The 20,554-nt window shown below is 37.1% G+C and overlaps 1 protein-coding gene across 3 annotated transcripts in view; it reads right to left on the bottom strand.

Annotated features, from left to right (window-relative positions):
• The window catches only part of MSANTD2 (Myb/SANT DNA binding domain containing 2), a 35,568-nt gene that overhangs the window by 5,418 nt on the left and 9,596 nt on the right, over positions 1–20,554 (bottom strand). Inside the window, exons 2-3 of one of the 3 annotated variants that reach the window (XM_012752509.3) lie at positions 5,090–5,189; positions 3,430–3,490 (exon numbers count right to left, since the gene is read on the bottom strand). In XM_012752509.3, coding sequence (XP_012607963.2) covers positions 3,430–3,490; positions 5,090–5,189 — 161 coding nt within the window. Of the gene's footprint in view, positions 1–3,429; positions 3,491–5,089; positions 9,153–20,554 lie in introns of those variants that run through there. The other 2 variants (XM_012752508.3, XM_012752512.2) reach the window with 2 other exon arrangements.

Here is a 20,554-nt window from a genome sequence, read left to right on the forward strand (position 1 = left end):
AAAGGTCTACATTAGGCTTAGGATTTAAGACAGAAAGATTCAAGATAATGAATTGAGACTGTCCTAGAAAACCCTTTATAAAGAGAAGCAAAAGTATAGGAATTATTGCAATTTTGACTTGGATAGTTAACAAGACTTAGAAAATGGTGGGAAATTCTTATTTCACAGGCTGTTTAACTTACGTAATTTGTATATAATAAGGATATGTAATTATAAATTTGTTTCTCAAGTATAGCAGACTTTGATATTGGAAGATTGATTTGTTAAATATTAACTTGGCAACAAACTATTATACTCTACGTCAATTATAGGTTTAACCTATAAAAATCCTCAATTACTACACTCACACACAAACATAGGCAAGAAAAGAGGGTATACGTGTTGATTGGCTAATAGCCTCTTGAAAGGAGGACTTGCAAGGAGCCAGATCCTTGAGAATTTCCTTGTACATTCTCATACTTTCTAGGGTAACAGCTTCTGGAACATTCTGGGGAGTCTTCACATAGCCATTCTCAGTCTGTTCTCTTACTCTCCTTGACTTTCTTTGCAAGATGACAAAGAGATAATATTTTGTTATCAGCTGCTTTTTGGAGCCTAAGAGTACTCTGGATTTACTCTCTACCCTTTGGTTTGTCTTAAAAGTTTCTCAAGTATCAGAGTGGCCATCTGATAGATGAAATCACTGCATTCCTGGAGAATGATTCTTCTTCTCAGAGGACATAAAGGCTGCTGATTGCTTTTATAATATTTTTGATGCTTATGAGGCTAAGATATAGGACTCTGTTTCTGCATGGGTCCGTGCTTTAAAGGAAGACTCTTTCATAGCCACCATCCTTTCTTGTCCTCTTCTGAATTTTTTTTTTTTTTTTTTGAGACAGAGTCTCACTTTGTTGCCCAGGCTAGAGTGAGTGCCATGGTGCCAGCCTAGCTCACAGCAACCCAACCTCAAACTCCCAGGCTCAAGCAATCCTTCTGCCTCAGCCTCCCGAGTAGCTGGGACTACAGGCATGCGCCACCATGCCCGGCTCATTTTTTCTATATATTTTTAGTTGGCCAATTAATTTCTTTCTATTTATAGTAGAGACAGGGTCTCACTCTTGCTCAGGCTGGTTTTGAACTCCTGACCTTGAGTGATCCTCCCGCCTCAGCCTCCCAGAGTGCTGGGATTACAGGCCTGAGCCACCACGCCTGGCCTGAAATGTTTTCTTGATCGCAGGGAGGACTACACTATGGAGCAAAGGGCAGAGATTTTTATCTATTATGCTCACTGATGTATCCCAATGCCTGACATATAGTAGGCACTTGATAACTATGTGTTGAACAAATGAGCAGATCAGGTGACTCTTCTTCATGGATGAAGGATGGTGTATTTTACTACAGGTTATGCTAGCTAGTTCTGCTAATCCTGCCTGTACCCACAGAGAAAAAAAAATCCCATGCCTAAATGAAATTATTTTATTCAGCAATGATTCATGATTTTATTCATAAATCATTAATACTATAGTCAGACCCTGCAAAGAACAGTTCTGCAAAAACTACCACCCTGGAAAATACCCAGTGACCCAGACCCTCTTCAGAATCTCTCACTCTAAGAGCTGAAACCTGAAGAGGCAGCATAAGCTGGAGATTTCTGCAGAGCCTGCCCTACTGATTAGTTGCCTGCCCTACTGATCTGAGCTTGAAGCTGATTCAGGTTCAAGACTCATGAAGAGTCTCTGAGATACGGAGCACGATGAGAACTAGACCTAATTATTTGAACAGTTCCTCAGAACTGTCTGTTGTATTTCCTGGTTGCTGAAGTTGCAACCACCAGACAAGTTCAAGTGGTTTGAGATTGACATTTTGAGATTCAAGTGGTTTGAGTGACACCCATTCCATGAAGATTCAGTTCAACCCCAGTTACCAGTTTCATCAACTGGTAACTTCAGGCCTCCCCTGAAAGGTTCTGAGTGACTATAAGGGAGAGACAGAGCAAGGGGGCAAGTTAGTGTAAGAGCAAGTGGGTTTTTTGTTTTTTTTGTTTTTTTTTTGAAAATAGAGGTTTGAATGTATGGACTTGTAATAACTCATTTTTAAAAATAATAACCCTTCCTTTGGTATACTTTAATGTCACAGTCTTAAAAGGTAACTACCTTCCCAAAAGACATGGCCTTAAACTTACTGATCTGGGTCATTTAATTTCCTTTTTGAGGCACAGAATAAAGGCTAAAATTTTGGGTAACAACTCCTGATACCTGAATTCTCACCCTCTCCTCAGACATGGAATCAGATGATACTGGGAATTCTTTGATTCCAAAGAGATACAGTCAAAATGAACAGCATTTGCAAAGGAGAGGTGCTGATGGTGGTGATTTGCTGAATGAAAACAATGTTTCCTCATTGCACTGCCTGTTCTCTATCACAGTTCATCTCACCTCTTTGCCTCTTTCTCCACCATCTCTCTGACATTAAGATCACATGTGTGGAATGAAGCCGCCAGGAACAAGTGGGTGCTATAAATGCTCCAAGGTTAATAGGTGAAAAAAAAGGTGTTTCTCACTTGCCCCCTAAATTTATCTTTTAATATATTCTCTTCAATGTTTAGATTTAATCAGAGACTTAAAAAAAATCTATCAAAAAGAACTGTACCTGCCTGGGCAATATAGCAAGACCTTGTCTCTACAGAAAAATCTTTAAAAATTATCCAGGCATAGTAGCGTGCACCTGTAGTCCCTACTACTTGGGAGGCTGAGGCAGGAGGATTGCTCAAGCCTAGGAGTTCAGGCTATGATCACACCACTGCACTCCAGCTTGAGCAACAAAGTGAGATCCTGTCTCAAAAAATAAACATACAAAAGAACTGCAAACATAACATTACTGGTAACTCTACAAACTCTAAGAACTGTGATGTCTTTACAAAAATGATAATGCTAAACTCTTAGGGGAAAGATCAAGAGGTGTGGACAAGTGGGAAGACCCTGTCCCTGGACTTTCTTAGTCTTTCCTCCAGCAACTGCTTTCTTCTCCAAATATATAAGTAGATCATCTAAGAGCTTGCTTTTAGAATCCCAAAATATAATACTATAAGGAATTTAAGTATCTCTCTGGCCCTCCTTCTGTCTCACCTATCCCAAGATTAAACTCAGGTCCCTATGACTTTTCCTTGTGCCTTATTTAAACATGCAGAAATCTACATCCACACCCAGTCAAACACCATAAACTGGCTCATTTTCATATAACACATTTATTTATTCTTGTTGTATACAAAATTCTCACATCTTAGATAACCACTAGAAAATATAAGATCAGAAGATGATAAAGAATAAAAGGACATGCTTCCTTGGTGTCATGACTGTCACTTCCATAATTTGTCTAACAACTTTCTGATCCTCCTAATGGTCAATAAACTTAGGCAGACACAGTTTCTGAAAAGGTGAAGCATCTACTTACTGTGCTTCTTCAGAAGACTCTTGTTTTATTTTTAATGTTCTCTTTGTGACAGGTATTTCATCTGAAAAGCAAAGATTTTGAAACAAATTATATTGTCCTAAGTGATGGCATATATTTACATACATAAGTACCTATGTTTACTGCTCATTCCATACTTTCCAATGCCAGGCCTTAGTTCTAATGTCAAATTGTCCAATGCCAGATTTATAAATATAATTCTTATATAATGAGATTCATACATTTATATGCAAGATCAGAAACCAGCTCTACAAGTATAAAATTCTTCAAGGTCACCAGTGGATTTCTAGCTAGGAGCTTAAAGCTTAATTTCACTGCAAACACGATTTTAAAAGAACAAGAATGAAAATAATTCTGTTCTATTTAGATTTTCTATGTAGGTTTTATAGAGGATCAACACATATTGCATGTTATTTTTTTCCCAAAGGTTTGAGTGACTTAACTCTGTATGGTAAAAACCAGTGTTATGGGATGCCAAAATAATTTAGTCCTTATTACTGTTTTGAAATTAAAGATATAGTGATCACTTAACATCTGACCTTATTATTCTTCTAACCTTTAAGTCCATCTTTCACATACTATTATTCTTACAGTTTTATAGCCCCTTTCTTCTCATTCTCTCTTTCAATATTTGAGAGATATTTTAAAAACAGCATTCATAAGAAATACAATAGCATTTATTCATTTTTCTTTTGAATTCACATTTCTGTCTCATCAGGAATTCTGTAAAAAAAACAGTACCCATGGACTTTTATCATAAGCTAGGGGAGCACATTTATACTACCAATTCTACTTATTCTTCCTTGGGAGTTGCCTGAGTACCTCAATGGGAAGTAAGAACATTTACTTAAGTGAGTGCTTATTACACAATTTGCTGTTAATGTACAATGGCTGCAGCAGAAACTTTATTAGTACTTCCAAATTATAGAAATCAAACCAGAGCATCTAACGCAAAAAGAAACAAACAAACAAACAAAAATTCTACACATATACTCTTAATTAAGCCATATAAGTTTAGATTTGATGGCCAGTTTTATTTTCCATTTGTAATGCCTATGACTGTATATAAATCATTCTAGCTACTACTGGCATGTGATCCCTTAAGAACTTTGAAGGAGTATGATCACAGTTCAAATATCAGCTTTTCTCAAGATAGATGGAAGATTCCCCTCATTTTTTGTTCAGACTGAAGTCTGGGAGGGGAACTTCTCCAAATCATAAACAGAAAAGAAAAAGAATTTGGGATGAAGGAAGGACAAGACAGTCACATCTATAGCATTTGGGCCAAGAGTCAATACTCTTGGCTGTCATCTTAGAACTAGAAGGTGCAGGATATTTAGAATTGCATAGGATGCTGCCTGTCACTGAGCTTCCATGTATAGCTCAGAATCAGAAATTCTTCTGGGTCTTTAGGAATCTTGTTGGTACCCACATCACCAAAGGACCAACACTGCGCACTAGCTGGCACGTTTAAGGTTAAACGGCCCATGTTGCCCCAAATAAACTGGCTATGTGCCTTGTGATGACTGACCACTAGTGGGAACAGTATCAGAAGATATTTGCAGATAATAAGTACCAGTGCACATATATAAAGGTATATAAACACACACATACTTAAGTATCATATATATTGGCTTCTTACCCAATTCCTGATCTGTTGGATAGCCATGGAGATCCTGACTGTGGTTTCCCCAGTCCTCCTGTGAATAGTCCTCCATAGTGCTGCCATCTGACTCCAGCTCCTGGTACAAGCCACTACTGTTAATAAGTACAGGCTGGCAGGGCTGAGCATCCCATCCTCCCTGACCAAACACCTGTTCCAACTGTTCAAATGTGTAACTGCTCTTTCTTTTCCCAACACCATGTTCTTTCACCCGACTGTAACACCTGCGAAGGGTCTAAGACACAAAGTCTTTTGTTATTCCTTTAAAGCTGTACTTCCTCTTCCAGGTACGGACCACAGATATTAATTACTATTAGACAGACACAGACAGACAAACATAGACACATTGTTACAGGAATGCTAGATTTCAAATTCATTATTATATTAGAAAAAAAATACTAATTTAGCATTTACTCAAACATGTTATAATTCAAACAATTATTTTGCAATTAATTATCCATTAAACAACAAGAAACATTACAACATTATTGCATGTACCCCATACACATACTTTTATGCCCCCACCCCATTTAAAAAGAATAAGGGGGGGAAAAAAACAAGAAATACCAGCCAGCCAATAGGATGCACACCTGCCACAGAAAAGAGAGAGCTGCTATTGTGCCCAGAATTTGGAAAAAGTGAGGGAAGGGAGGACAGAAAGAAGAATTTCCCAAAGCAAAGAATACCTTCCTTACTCTTGATTAAGAAGAAATACAGGGTAAAAACAATTGCCTGAACAAATTACCTAGTAAAACATACTTACATAGTCTGTATTCCTTACTAACTTAACTTAATCTTTGTAGAAGCTGCTAAAATTTAAAAGAGGTCAAATCAGTAACGCTACAAATTCCCAGTCTCACACATCAATTATCAAGAAATAGTACACTAATACCTATGTCTAAAACTTGACAATTTACTAATCTATTCTACCAATTCAAATCGCCAGCTAAACAAACCAACAAGGCAGGCCCATCATTCCTTTTCTGGGGGAAGGGCAAGGTGGAGGGGTATTATTTCACTTATTTTTCTGCCACAAAACACACAGCAAATAAATAACATGCAAGTCCACAGATAAAACCTAGTTAATTTACCTTGTACAACTCTTCCGTTTTTTTCAGGGTTTTTATTTCTAACACATTATTTCTGATGGTTAGCCCAGTTTCCTGAGTTTAGTGGTATGTCTGACCAAGGACTTAGTCCCAGCTTCCAAACTGAGTTTAGCTGCATTCAGTCTCTATATCATCTCTGCCTCCCTTTGTTCCTTCTACTCTCCTTTCTACTTTACTGGGTTTCACTCTCAGAATCTTCTTGAGAGACAAGACCCTGTTCCCTGTTGCCTCCCCAATACTTTCTAACTCAACAATGCAAAACCAGTTCACCTCCAACTTAATTCATAGGCATTTGCCAGACTCTAAATTTCTCCTAAATATGAGATTACTTTCCATAAGCCAATAATATTAACTATTCTCACCAAACTAAAACACCTCTTCATAATCTTTATAGAGCCTCCATGGAAGTTCAGTATCTTTAAATCACAGCTGACAATCTATAAGACACTCTGTCAAATATTTTGTAAATCTGTCCCTTGAGGCCGGAAATCCAGATGGGTAAAAAGAGTAATAAAAACATGACACATGATCTTCCTCACACATAAACAGAGCAATTATTAGTGTCTCCCACCCTAAAGCCAGCCAGCCTACCCTCTGCAAAAGCACCTGCTTCATTCTCCTTTTCTTGAGATCTCTTCTGGGGGCTCAAATGATGCCTTAGAGAACTGAGGTTTCTAATAATACAATCTTTTTAAAAGTGTTTCTCTTCTTTCTCTTTGTAAAGGATAGCCACAACTACATAAAAAAAACTTTCTAGAACAAACCAGAAATATGAACTTGGGAAACGTGTGTCACGGGCAAACCTTCCAATGGAAGGAGACAAATGCCTGCAGCAGATCTCATTTGACTTTCTACATGTTCCCCTTTCCCAGTGCCCTCTGCCTTCCTTGCAGGGATTGGAATTTGAATTGCAAACATCCCCTGACAATTTATTTTTATCTTATAATGTCTAGTTTCTGCCTCCAACAACACCCCAACCACTGTTTTCAACTCCTCCAAGGTCCGTAAATGGAGAGTCCCAACCATGTCCATTTCACCCTTCCAAGGCCATAAATGGAGAAGGAAACCATGCCAATGTTCACCCTTTACTGGCTGCCTAGAGAAAAGCCTTCAGCACATAAAAGAGCCTATCGGCTCTTTCACTGAGAGTTATTTCAGAAATCGAGGAATAAAACTAACGTTCCTTTGAAGAAAGGTGCCACATTTATCAGGAATTGACACACAGGCATAAGCAAAGCCACCAATGTTTGATAATATACATGGTGGGAAACCACAGACTTTTACTCACTTTGAAACCACAAAATTGAGCTTAAAATTTCAGTTGGCTTGTATAATTGTGAATAAGGAAACTAGTAATATCTAATGGTTATAGATATGGGAGAATAGACAAGTGTTGTATATTTCATCAAAAGAGACTAACAGATCTTGCCATCTCTTACTTTGTAGTGTACTTTTGTAATACATTTTATGGTGCAATATCTTGATATGTAAAATATCTATCAGAAGAAAAGATGTTTGGTAACTTATAAATCCATGATAGGAATTTGATGTATTAAAATAATATTAAAAAGATTTCCAAGTTGATTTTAACTCTCTCAAGATATAAATACACATAAGAGGTAAATTCTGGGTTCAGTAAAGACCACAGATTCAAGGACAGGCTGTTTAAATAGCCCACATCAACTAAGAAAAAAAAAAGCAAGAACTCAAACATCAGCTTGACTGGTTCTACTATAACAAACACTGGGATTTAGTAAAACTTGACAGAATTTAGAGATGGATAAAAAGGACCTATGGAGACCTTCCAATTATTATCACCCATAATAAATCAAAAAAGGTTATGTTTTCCACACTCTCAATGATTAACCAAAGCATATAACTAAAAGACTATATGTGTCAACGATCCTGAATAAACCAACTTAAAAACACACTCTGAATCTGAGAGTACAATAATGCCCCTGAATCTAGGAAAAACAAAGTCTCACCTCCCATTTCAGACAGCTACCAAATCCAACAAGAACCTTAATTTGGCTTTCTTGGAGAGCCACGTCCTATTCAACACAAAAACCTTGCTTCTCTTCCTTCTTCCTTTACCTTACTGGTCTTGGAAATTTATAGTAATTTAAGCTCTAATAATTTTCTAAAAATTAAGATCTTAGGGAAATTTGCTTAAAATTATTAAAAATTATTCACAATTAAAAATAATAATTTGGCTTACTATCAGAAATTTCCCTGGTAAATTGACATTAAGTTTCTGTCTCCTCCCTGGAGGAAGAGCTGTGAGATAATACTATATCTTGAACGAAGCATAGGGACAGAGGTCAGGAGGAGTCAAGAAAATCTGGACAGGAGAACTAAAGCACAGGTAATACCTGGATCAAGTGGTCAAACCAGGAGTTCATGAGTACTTAACTTGGAAGAAATGCCAGGTAAATGCTTACTAAATACACCACACCAGGTGCTTAATGACTACCAAAGGAAAAGAACCAGAGAAAAGACTTGAAAGATGTCCCATTACCAAAGCAGGAAAAAAATAAGATGGCTGACAACTGACAATTTATAGGACAGAGTGAAAGTTTTGCCAAGTTTAAGATTAGAGTAAAAGGAAATGAGAGAATAAAAAGATGACATTCATTGTGGATGAATGTATAGGGAGTCTATGGGGGAGGGGGTCAGGTAAACAAAGGCAGGGGCTTTAGATTGGCAGGATTGGGGGTTTAACGGCAGTAATGCAGAGAAAGACCCAGAGTTACAGTACACGTAACATTAAATACAGTGCACAATGCAGCTATCTTGCCAAAGTAAGTAAATCCAGTATTGGGTTGTATAAGCAGAGGAATCACATGTAAGCTATGAAGGTGGCTCTTCCTCTCTATTCAGCACCGGTGAGGCCACAGCTGGAGCACAGCATTCAGTTCTGGGCATCGAACCAGCTACAAGAGAGGGAAATTGTAGAGTTCAGAAAAGGGCAAATAAAATAATGAAAGGCTTGGAAAATAAGATCTATAAGCAGGGCCAGTGGTTTCATCAAAGCCCTTCCTGACATTATCTAAGCTACTTTTGGGGTGAGATTAAGGTTTATTTTGCTACAATGTCCTCCAATCCCTCCTTTGACCTTCAGGAAGTGGGAAGAATTAAATTCCTCCCTGGTATGGCCAACTAGGAAGCAAAACTAAATAAAGCGTAAGGGCATATGCTAACCAATTCCAGTACTGGCTCAATAATTTTCTCAAAATTTGCCCCATTTCATACAATCATAAAGTAATTACCATGACAATACCACTGCTATAGCTGACTGACTGTAAGGGGAAAGAAGCATACAACGAGGAGGGTAGAAATAAGGTGTAACAGTTGTATAAACACGTTGTTTAGAAAACATTGGCTTGATCAGGCTAAGATGTCAGATGAAAAACAGTCAATCTGCAGTGAGGACAGCTTAGTTATAATAGCAGGAAACAATGTTATAAGAAAAAATAAGCAGTGAAACAGATTTTCAAATGTAATTGTCAAACTGGCCATACTAGAAATGGATTACACAGTTATCTTAACCCACTGCCAACTACAACTGATAAATTTGAGATTCCTTTCACCCAAATGATTAAATAAAGAATACACTTATTTGTAAACAAAGCCTTAAAAATCATATATTATACTTTACAAAGATGAGGAAATTATACTAGGAGTAAACTTCCAGTGACTGATTTTCTTATAAAAGTATTAAAAATTATACCTCAGACTAAAGCAGATATGTACTTTGAAACAACGTAAGTCTTTGTAATAGATTTTTCTTCTTCCTTTAAAGTAAAGTTACTACTATTTTAAATGCTACAACTAGTTGCTCTTAGTTAATTGAGGCAACAAAACAAAACCAAGTGTATTTAATATCTTTAAGACTCAAAATTTCTTTAATTAGCTATATTTCATTACTGTGAGCATAAAAGAAAAAAATCTTAAATAGCACACATAAGTCAAAAACCACATTTCTGCACACAGTAAGAGATGTTAACAATGTATTGTAAATTCCTGTACATATCTTTTTGACACGGAATTGTAATAATTAGGAAGTCACCTAAGATAAAATCCATCTGGGGCCAGCAGAACTTTTACTATCCACTTTCTTAGATTATCTATGTATTAATATCTGACAAACTGGCTTGCCAATCACTTAAATCCCTTAAAGCCAACCAAATAAAAAGCTCAACAAAAGAAAACCAAAAAGAAAAATGTATCAAACTTATTTTAACTCCCCCAGTTCTTAGTACTACAAAGCAAGTTTTGGCAAATAAAAATCTTTTTATTCTTAAATATTTTGCTTTTCCTTTTCCTCTCCAGGGCAGAGGTTCCTAACCTTTTTGGCTCATGGACTCCCTCCCCAGAAAAATGCACACATACACAACCTGTTCCATACAGTTTCAAGGGGGTACATGGACTCACTGAAGTGCCCATACAAGAACCTCAGATTAAAAACCTCTGCTCTATATTAGGTAGTTTTTTCTTCCATAAAAGACAATAATATATATTAGTCAGAAACTCTAAAATAAGGTAGACTTAATTTGTTTCTTAGGCTTTTTACAAGAGATTCTAAAGACTGGAACAACAAGTTTAAGTACAATTAACCAGTTTGCTCAGTATCCTGTTCATTTAGATGAAGCAGCATTAATATTTCCTTTAAGAGGTAAATTAGCCAAATTCCCTGTTTCTTGAAGGAAATAACATCTATCAGTAAATCATACAAGGATATCGCTTTACTCTTCACAAATATATAGCATCTTCCTCCTGCTGAGCAAGAAATTCTTTGTTGAAGTGATAATTAAGTAATATTAAAAGATTCATTAGTTATGCTGATTATCTGATCCAATTGTATCATATAGTACTTGATCATTATCTGATTGACTTATAAATATAAATGCCAGATAAATTACCTAAAGTAACAACTTAAGACAGGGAAATTCATACATCTAGAAACAAGTATAAGAAAGTAACTGACTATCTTTCTTACCAGTCTCTGTGGCTAAGTTCTCACATCTTCCAATTCTAACACTTCCATGATGACTGAGGGGTCTCACAGGAATAGACAATGTCTACATTAGTTCAGTCCTTAACCCATTGGGATCGCCTTTTGATCTATTACTCTACTAGAACTGTTCATATTATGATCAATGTTATCTTAATAACTAAAAATGGTCCTCAAACTCTGTACTTAATTCATTTGCCTCCCCTGCAGCACTTGATACTGTTCAGCACCTATCCATATCACTGTCCTTGCCAACTTTCTCTTTATAAAACTTTCTAGGCCAGTGCGATGGCTCATGCCTGTAATCCCAGCACTCTGGGAGGCCAAAGTGGGAGGACTGCTTGAGATCATGAGTTTGAGACCAACTTGAACAAGATACCCGTCTCTACCAAAAATAGAAAAAATTAGCTGGGTGTGGTGGCACACACTTATAGTCCCAGCTACTTGGGAGGCTGAGGCAGGAGGATCACTTGAGCCCAGAGTTTGAGGTTGCAGTGAGTTATGATGGCGCCACTGCCACGGCACTCTAGCCCAGGCGACAGAGTGAGACCTTGTCTTAAAAAAAACAAAAAAACAAAAAACCCAAACATTCTATAATATACTGATCCACTGGGAGTTGGTGGAGCTGCCAATGCTCTAATTGCAAACCAGACCCCAACTTCTAAAACGTTATAGAAATTTTGAATGGAAAAGAACCTTAAAGATCATCTAGTCCAACTTCCTCATTTAACAAATGAGGAATCAAGGCCCAAAAATAAGTATTCCTTTAAAAGGGATTTGGTATATGAAAATTACGAAATAACACCCATAAAATGTTAATATTTCCTAAGAAAGTTATGAGGTAGGGATTTTGTCTACCTTGTTTGTCTCCTCCTGAGCCTAGAACCGTGCCTATCACCTATTCAATATATATTAAATAACTATTAAATAACTAAATTAAGATAATTTTAAAATAGTAAATCACTAACAAGGGGATCAATTTATTTTTTTTCTTTCTTTAAGAGACAGGGTCTCTGTCGCCCAGGCGGGAGTGCACGGGCTTGATCATAGCTCACTGTAGCCTCAAACTCCCGGGCTCAAGTGTTCGATCCTCTTGCTTCAGCCTCCTGAGTAGCGAAGACTACAGGCGTGCACCACCACACCCAGTTAATTTTTGGTCTTGCTATCTTGCCCAGGCTGGTCCCAAACTCCTGACCTCAAGCAATTCTCTGCCCCAGACCTCCCAAAGTGCTGGGATTACAGGCGTGAGCCACCATGACTGGGTCAAATTTTTCTTAGCAGAGAAAATCAGAAAACTCATTGTTTAACCACAATAGATTATATTTATAAAATCAATAAATCTTGGTAGGTAGGGTCCTGAAATCTTTTGAAAAAAGCAGTAGCAAAAAAAGGGTACAAAATGTAGATAACGGCTATAATTAGCAAAGCAGAAAGGCTATTTTTAAAATACCTACCATTCTTGTTGTTATTGCTTTGGGAGGGGGCAGGTCACCTACCAAAGGGAGCTCTGCAGCCCTGTCCAAATTTTATTTCTATGCCCTATAAATTAAACAAATAAATAAAATATTTAAAAATACAAGGTAGTTCTGTCAAAGATAGAAAGGGAAAAATACTCGTTTCTTGATTTTAATAGGGTCAAACAGAATGACCACCACAAACAAGAGATCTTACCTCTCTGGAGCCTCAGTCTTTGTGGGGAACTGTCCAGGACTGAACGCTATCAGCTTGCACTTCATTCTGAATCTAGCTATCAACGACTCACTCACTTTGTGTTTACAACCGGTCAGCACTGTCTTCATGAGCAGAGAGTCTTGCATAGAATATGTAATGTGAGAAATTTTGATTCTCAACACCAAGTTCTAAGTTTTCTGGGTTCCTTCACGCTAGCAGCTAAGGGTCTTGCCCATTCAGATTACTAAGAAAAAAAAAACCTTTAAGGAAGACATTGTCCAAAAGAAATACCTTCGATGGCTCAAGGAAGTAAATTCATGTAACCATAAAGCTTTTAACCTATGCTATATGTACTTCATATGGACACTCATACAATTAACTCATATCAGCAGCACTCTATAAAAGCAACACGTGGTATACATGTTCATGTGTAAGAGCTTCTTTGGGACATAAGAATCCTTCTAGATATGGAATTCTCGAGTGTTCTCTATTTAGAACCAGGCAGGTCAAAAAATTAGGGTATACTGAATTACTTATTTCAGATATAAGCAGCAGTATGTAGCTACAATAGGCAGATAACACTATCTAGAACTTCCTCCTCACCTGAAAGGGAAAAAAAAAAAATCAATTGTTGGTAAAGAACTGACTTGGATTGGAGGTTATTTTCATGTGACCTCCTATCACACCTCTCAAATTGCTAATGTCAGCACCTCTTTGAATCTCTTTCTCAGTACTTCGCACCTTGGGGCACCACTTCAAAGTGGTATTCAGATACATTAAAAATGTTATTAACTTTGATTGGCATGTGATATCTAAACAACACATTCAAGAAAATTATCTAAAATATTTCTGCCACAGGGGAGAACCATTCGTCTTTAAAGGCCTTCCAAACACCCTCCATTATGAACTTAACTGTTTCACAAATAACTATGTCTAGAAATTAAGAACCCCTTCCTCCCACCACACACACACACAAGAAACCTCACACAGCTTTATCATTAGAACATTGTATTGCTCCCCAAATACAAAGGTATCTTCTATTCATGAGACCAATGTTTAAAAGGGAAACTGTCCAGAGCAGTTTCCCCCTGCAGTAGACCACTTTATTCTTTTCATATGTTGACCATGTGATTCTCCCAGTTTTATAGCTTTCTTACCAAAAACTACCATCTATGACACAAAGATGACCTACAATAGAGATGTTTTCTGTTCGTAAATTTTATACTTTGGTTATGAAAAAGAGAATCCTGATATCCAGATAAAATCATCCAAAAACTAATGCTATTAGAAGTCTTCCACCAAGACATCTGGGTACAAATGTTAAATCAAGACTCAATTGTGAAAAATGTAAAGATTGAAAAAAATTTTTTTTTGCATTTACACAGTGGAAACTGCAGGTCATAAATGCATGAAAAGAACACATCTTCATATTCCGACACATACCATTTCTATAAAAAACCTGAAAGTAAGCATTTTTTAAGTGTACTGTAAGCAACTATCCTTGAGTGACCTGAACTTATTTAGGAAGATGTTAGAAAGAAATTTGGGGAATCATAACACTATTTTTATAGCTCACTTGGTAGAATTTTTATATTTCATTCTTAGCTTTATGAGGATTGCTAAGAAAGCCATATGAAAAACATCTCTGTATCTTCTACAAATGTCACGCATTTTCCTTATGTGGCTCAATGTGCCATGTAATGAGAGTAAACCATAACTACCATTTCCTGAGGGGCTACTGTGTGCTGAGATTTGGGCTAAACAATTTACATTATCATTTCTGCTTCTTATAGTAATGTTAAAAGAGAGTATCCCCAGAAACAGACTCTGAGGAGACTGTGCAGGAAGTTTACTGGGGAAGGCTCCTGGGAACCACACTTCTAAAAGAGTGGCAGGGCTTGCAGAGAAAGAAGCGAAAATAAGATATATTCTTTGTTGCAACAGAGGCCTCTGCTAATCCTAAAGTGGAACTTGGGTGATCCTAAAGTTGCAACAGAGGCCTCTGCTAATCCTAAAGTGTGGTATGGAACTTGGGTGATCAATCCTTCAGAGTTGTCCTGAATTGAGGCAACAAGGCTGGACCTTTGTATTTCAGCACTGACCAGTCATTAGTTTCAGCCTGCCACCAGAGAAGGGTGAGACAGTTCCCTTGAGCAAGGGGAAATTCTTAGGATGAATTCCACCAGAAGCCCTCAGGGGTTAATGCTCCTGGCAGCTGGGGGGACTACTGTCTCATTCCTGGAGGATGCATCTGGGCAGCACATCATATATATAGTAGTGCACATATATGGTGCATCCCTATTTTACAGGCATGAAAACTAAGACAGAGAAAGGTAAGAGCTTCTTATCCAAGGTCACTATGGCATTCTTTTTAATGTAATTCATCTTTGGTTTCAAACCTAGGACCTGGTATGCTTCTCTTCAGGAAGCATTGAAAATTACGGAAAGTCACTGTATTTATCCTTTTGCCATAGTTGCTGGGAAGCTCACAGCTCATTTTTATATTTAGCTCCAGTAACCGTATTTATCTTGGTTACTGCTACACACCCTGCATTGATTTATTTCCTTATTCTATTTTTAGCTTTCTCGATAAGCGAACACATTTTTTTACATTTGTATCATACATTACAAAACAGTCCATGTCATCCCCATCATCTCTAAGATGAGTAGCCAAATCATTTATACATTAGAAAACAATGGCAAGTATAAGGTAATAGACATGCCATAGCCTCATTTGGTAAGCCTCATCTTCACCTGTTTCTACTGTCAAAAAGTAATTCTACTTTGTGTTTCTCCTGTAATTCAAACTTACTTCTTTCGAGAGGAGTTGGTAGTCCAACAAATGCCACCACTTATACAGTCTCGAATGAATAGCTGAATCAGTCTTCTACAATGTGTTTCAATATTTATTTTAAATTCTTCCTTAGGATTTCCAAACCAGTGTTTCTCCTTGTGTTTGTAATCTTAGGAAACCCTGAATTATCTGCAAGAATTTTAAAAATTTGTGTTTTCATTTCAATAAGAAACATATATAAGCATAATGATGTCCATCTGGGTGTTACTATATTATTTTGCTACTGCATTTATGACTTTATGATTCACACTGTTGCCAAAAGCATTACTTTAATTGTCAAAATTTAATAAAGTGGGCTAATAAGGCCGTAATATAACCAAGGAGGCAATATAACCAAGTAGTTACGAAGAACATGGGTTCTGGAGTAAGACTGCCTAGTCTACAGTGTCACCACCTGCTAGCTCTGTGACATTAAACAAATTAATCTGTGTCTTAAATTCTCCATCTGTAAGGTGGAGCTAGTAATAGTACCTCCATTATAGATTTGTTGGGAGCATTAAATGAGAAAAAAGAAATAGAGCATTTAAAAGTGTCTGCCTAATTGCTTATACTTGGTAAATGTTAATCATCATAATTATTATAAAAATGATACAGTCACACCACATGGACGCTAAGGGGTCTTATGAATAAAGGGTAGTTCAAGTAGAGAAAAAATAGTAGCAGTAGTGTTATATCACAAGGTACAATATGGATAGTAATAACATGTAAGAATAAAATACTGTGAACCTTACCAAAGCAATCAGTATCACAGTCTATCACAGTCATGTGGGAAAAGCAAATAAGTTTCAGCTAAACCACACCATCCAAAATATTAAAGGAATGCTAACTTGACTTTTAATTTTTCATTCTATTAGTACTTAAAATATTTCATAAAACTGTATTGGATAACACGTGAGCTCTATAGGTAAAAGTAGTATATTCCTAGATGTAAATTTGCATATATTAAATAACATTGTTACATAAACATGTTTTTGCACACACATTATTAAAGTTTCAGAAACATCTGGCTATATCATCATAGCTTCTTCCAATATTTGCTCAGTTCCTCTTTTATAGATAAAAGCCAATTAATTGTTTTCAAAGATTGATAGTTTGGGCAAGAATATGTAACTAGCACACTGACATACAAACCAACAAGGAACAGGGGATTTTAACTCCCCATCCAGAGTGAGAAGCAGGTTTCACTCCTGTTTACAAGCAGGAGGCAGGTAAAACTCAGCATGAATAGAAATAAATAGAAATAAGGAGTATGAATGATCCATATATTTTCTTGGAGTTTGACAGAACAAAGAGCATGTGGATCTCTCATTCCTTTTTAGTATGGAAATTAAATTAAATTAAAATCAGATTTACCATTACCATTTCTTGAAAAATAACAAAACGTTTCATGGATATGTGGTTATACTATAATAAAGAAGTTACAATTTTTTCCCTTAATTTTGTAGTGAGGTTATATTATTTATAAAAGGACAAAAGTAATTATTTTATACTGTCCTAAATTGGCAACTCTGATTTCTGAAAGCCCAACTATGTTTCCCAATACAAGAGAGAAAGGACATTACCTGGTTTTGCTGAAGACTGTACCTTTGGGACCCTATATAATGTGTGGTTCAATAGTAGTGCTCGTTACCTAATAACTGAATGAATTATAAGAATACAGCATTTTGCTGCTTGGTGGTGCAAACCTCAATGAAAACTGGATAAACACAATGCAAAGGAATATAAAATCATGTAAATCATTCTTAATAAAGCAAAAGCAGATGAATTTCTATTATGCATAATGAAAGGCACAGAGCTCAAACTTTCTAAGGCCAATAAGGCTTCATCAAGGAATACAGTAGTTGAGTTTTTTCTTAATTGTGTTAATTGCTCTGAATTACATATTTTAAATATCATACTGTTTTCTACTAGAATATAGGCTTGTCAGTTTTGTTCACTGATGTACCAGGACCTAAATCAATACCTGGCATGTAGAAGGGGCTCAATAAATTTTTGTTGAATGAATGACTAAAAAGTCCTTAAGACTGTATATGGGCAGTTGAGATACCCAATATAAGACTAAAGTACTTTTTGACCTATCAAATTCTCCTCTCTAAATCACAAAACCAGCTCTTTCCCTTCAGAGAAAAGTTATTTGCAAATTAAAAAAAATAATAAAAGCAGTTTTTGGTAGATATGAACTTTTATTCTGGTTTTATTAATATCAGTTACAAACATAATTGGTTTATTCAAATAAATGAAGTAATCTGAAGATAGTAGAGAAGCAGTACTATAAGTTTCAAAGATGATTACAACAAAGTAGTCTTACATAGGCTGAGAAAATGCAACTAAAAAACATATTGAAGTAAACAACTTCCACTCTATTGTATCAATTTATATTGAATGAAGTAATATTTGGTAGCTCAAAATATGTAATTTATGAATACAGCCAAGAACACACATATAAAAATAAAATGATGGCTGTTCCTAAAATGCCTGAGAATACAAGTTTGTAATTTACTAAGGAATAACAATACATCCTAAGTGAAAAGATAACACTCACTTGATTAGTGCCAAGGAAAAAAAGTATTTCCACTGGCTCTCAAGGACTCTTTCAACTACAAATAGGGGAGAATTATACAAATTTAAACACATGCCTTTTTCCATATGTAGACATCTTTCAATTATTTAAAACAATAGGGGGGAAAGACTCAGCATGGATTACAAACTCCAGATAATGTGTAACATATGCATAGGAGGCACAGATTCATTAAACATTCCTTTTAAACGCTGAATGAAGTTTCTGCAATGGTAAATAGGCGAAACACAGTGGAGGAACCCCACAACAGCAACAGAATTAAAGTGTATCTAATTATCACTTCAATCCTAACAATTCTTTAAAATCTAAAGCTCTTTATGGTACTGGTCTGTTGTTCTTTTGAAACTCAGAGAATTTTTCCCCCATTTTATTTCATTTTTAAACATTACATAGATAAAACTTTTCATAGGGGGAAAACCTGCTATTCTATCTTAACCTAGCAATAGGAGCATACTTCTGGGTGCCCATATGACAATTAACATTTGAAATCTTAGATCTGAATTTTATTTATTTATTTTTGAGACAGAGTCTCACTTTGTTGCCCAGGCTAGAGTGAGTGCCGTGGCATCAGCCTAGCTCACAGCAACCTCAAACTCCTGGACTCAAGCGATCCTTCTGCCTCAGCCTTCCAAGTAAGCTGGGACTACAGGCATGTGCCACCATGCCTGGCTAATTTTTTCTATATATTTTTAGTTGGCCAATTAATTTCTTTCTATTTTTAGTAGAGACTGGGTCTCACTCTTGCTCAGGCTGGTTTTGAACTCCTGACCTTGAAAGATCCTCCCGCCTCGGCCTCCCAGAGTGCTAGGATTACAGGCATGAGCCACGGCACCAGGCCTTAGATCTGAATTTTAATTCTTAACCTCAGGTTATGTTAAGAAAAAGAGAAAAAAAAGGCAGGAAAATCACTTCTGAAGACTAGGCAGAAAATCAAAATCTAAGAGTCTGTAGAGAATATATTCTAGAGGCAACACAGACCAGACTGCCCCAATGTGGTGTTTTAGTTGGATTTCATCGGGTTCTTAGAAATCAAGCCTAAAAACCGAAGCTATGAAATACTATGATGGCCTCTGATGACTGCAGCAACGAATCCTCTGTAAATTGGTAGAGAAGTAGATAGTGAGTTGTCTCATAGGTTAAGATCTGACAAATCCTGTAAATTAAAATTTCCAAATTCTCCTAATAGCCCCCAATTTTGATACATCTGAAATCCACCCTCTTCCCTCCATCTTCATTGCCACTGCTTTATTTCGCCTCTCATTTAGCTTACTTCAAGAGGCTTCTAAATCTGCAGTCCCCAACCCACGGTCTTTGGACAGGTACCATCTGTGGCCTGTTAAGGACCAGGCCAGAGAGCTCCACCCTCCTACCCCCCCCAACCCCCGCATACCTCCATCCATGGAAAAACTGTGTTTCATGAAACTTAGGAGTGGGGAGGGCCCCACACACAGCAGGACGTGAGCGCAGGCAAGCAAAGCTTTGTCTGCATTTACAGCCACTCCCCATTGCTCACATCACTGCCTGAGTTCTGAGCTCACCCCACCTTCTTCCATGGAAAAACTGTCTTCCATGAAACCAGTCCCTGGGGCCCAAAAGGTTGGGGACTACTGCTCTAAATGACCTTTGTGCTTCCAGTCTTATCCCTTCCATTTTCCACATTACAGCCAGTGACTGTTCTAAAAGTTAAGACTAATCACGTCACTGTCTGGTTTAAAATCCTGATTAGGATAAAGTCCGAACTCCTTAGCACATCACCTGACCTCTTGTTTATGTCTCCAGTCTCATTTCTTCTGACTTCCGACCTCTCTTCATCCTTCATTCCCACACCCTAGGTTCCAGCTATCTGAAACTACATAGTATAAATTAATGATGTTTCTCGAGTTTTGGTATATTAAGTCTAAAAGAGAATAATGATTGAAAAAAATCCTGATCTTACCTCAATTTTTTAGTTCCTTTTAATCTAACTGTAGGTTGTGGCCCATTAGTGGGTTGCACAATCAATTTTAGTGAGTTGTGACCACCTTCGTGAACACCCAAAGTGGGAGATGAAGAAATAATGCATAGGAGACCCAAAACTGAACTGCTCTGATGAAGAGGACCCATAGGCAGGGAGAGGGAGGCTGGGGAGACAGGGGTGGATGGGGAGCTGGTATAGGTAGGTTAGAAAGGAGGGTGCAGGTGAGAGGCACCTGAAGAATGCCAGTTTGGGGAAGGGTGA

This window comes from Microcebus murinus, chromosome 4 (assembly GCF_040939455.1).
Source record: "Microcebus murinus isolate Inina chromosome 4, M.murinus_Inina_mat1.0, whole genome shotgun sequence".
NCBI classification, from domain to species: Eukaryota; Metazoa; Chordata; class Mammalia; order Primates; family Cheirogaleidae; genus Microcebus; species Microcebus murinus.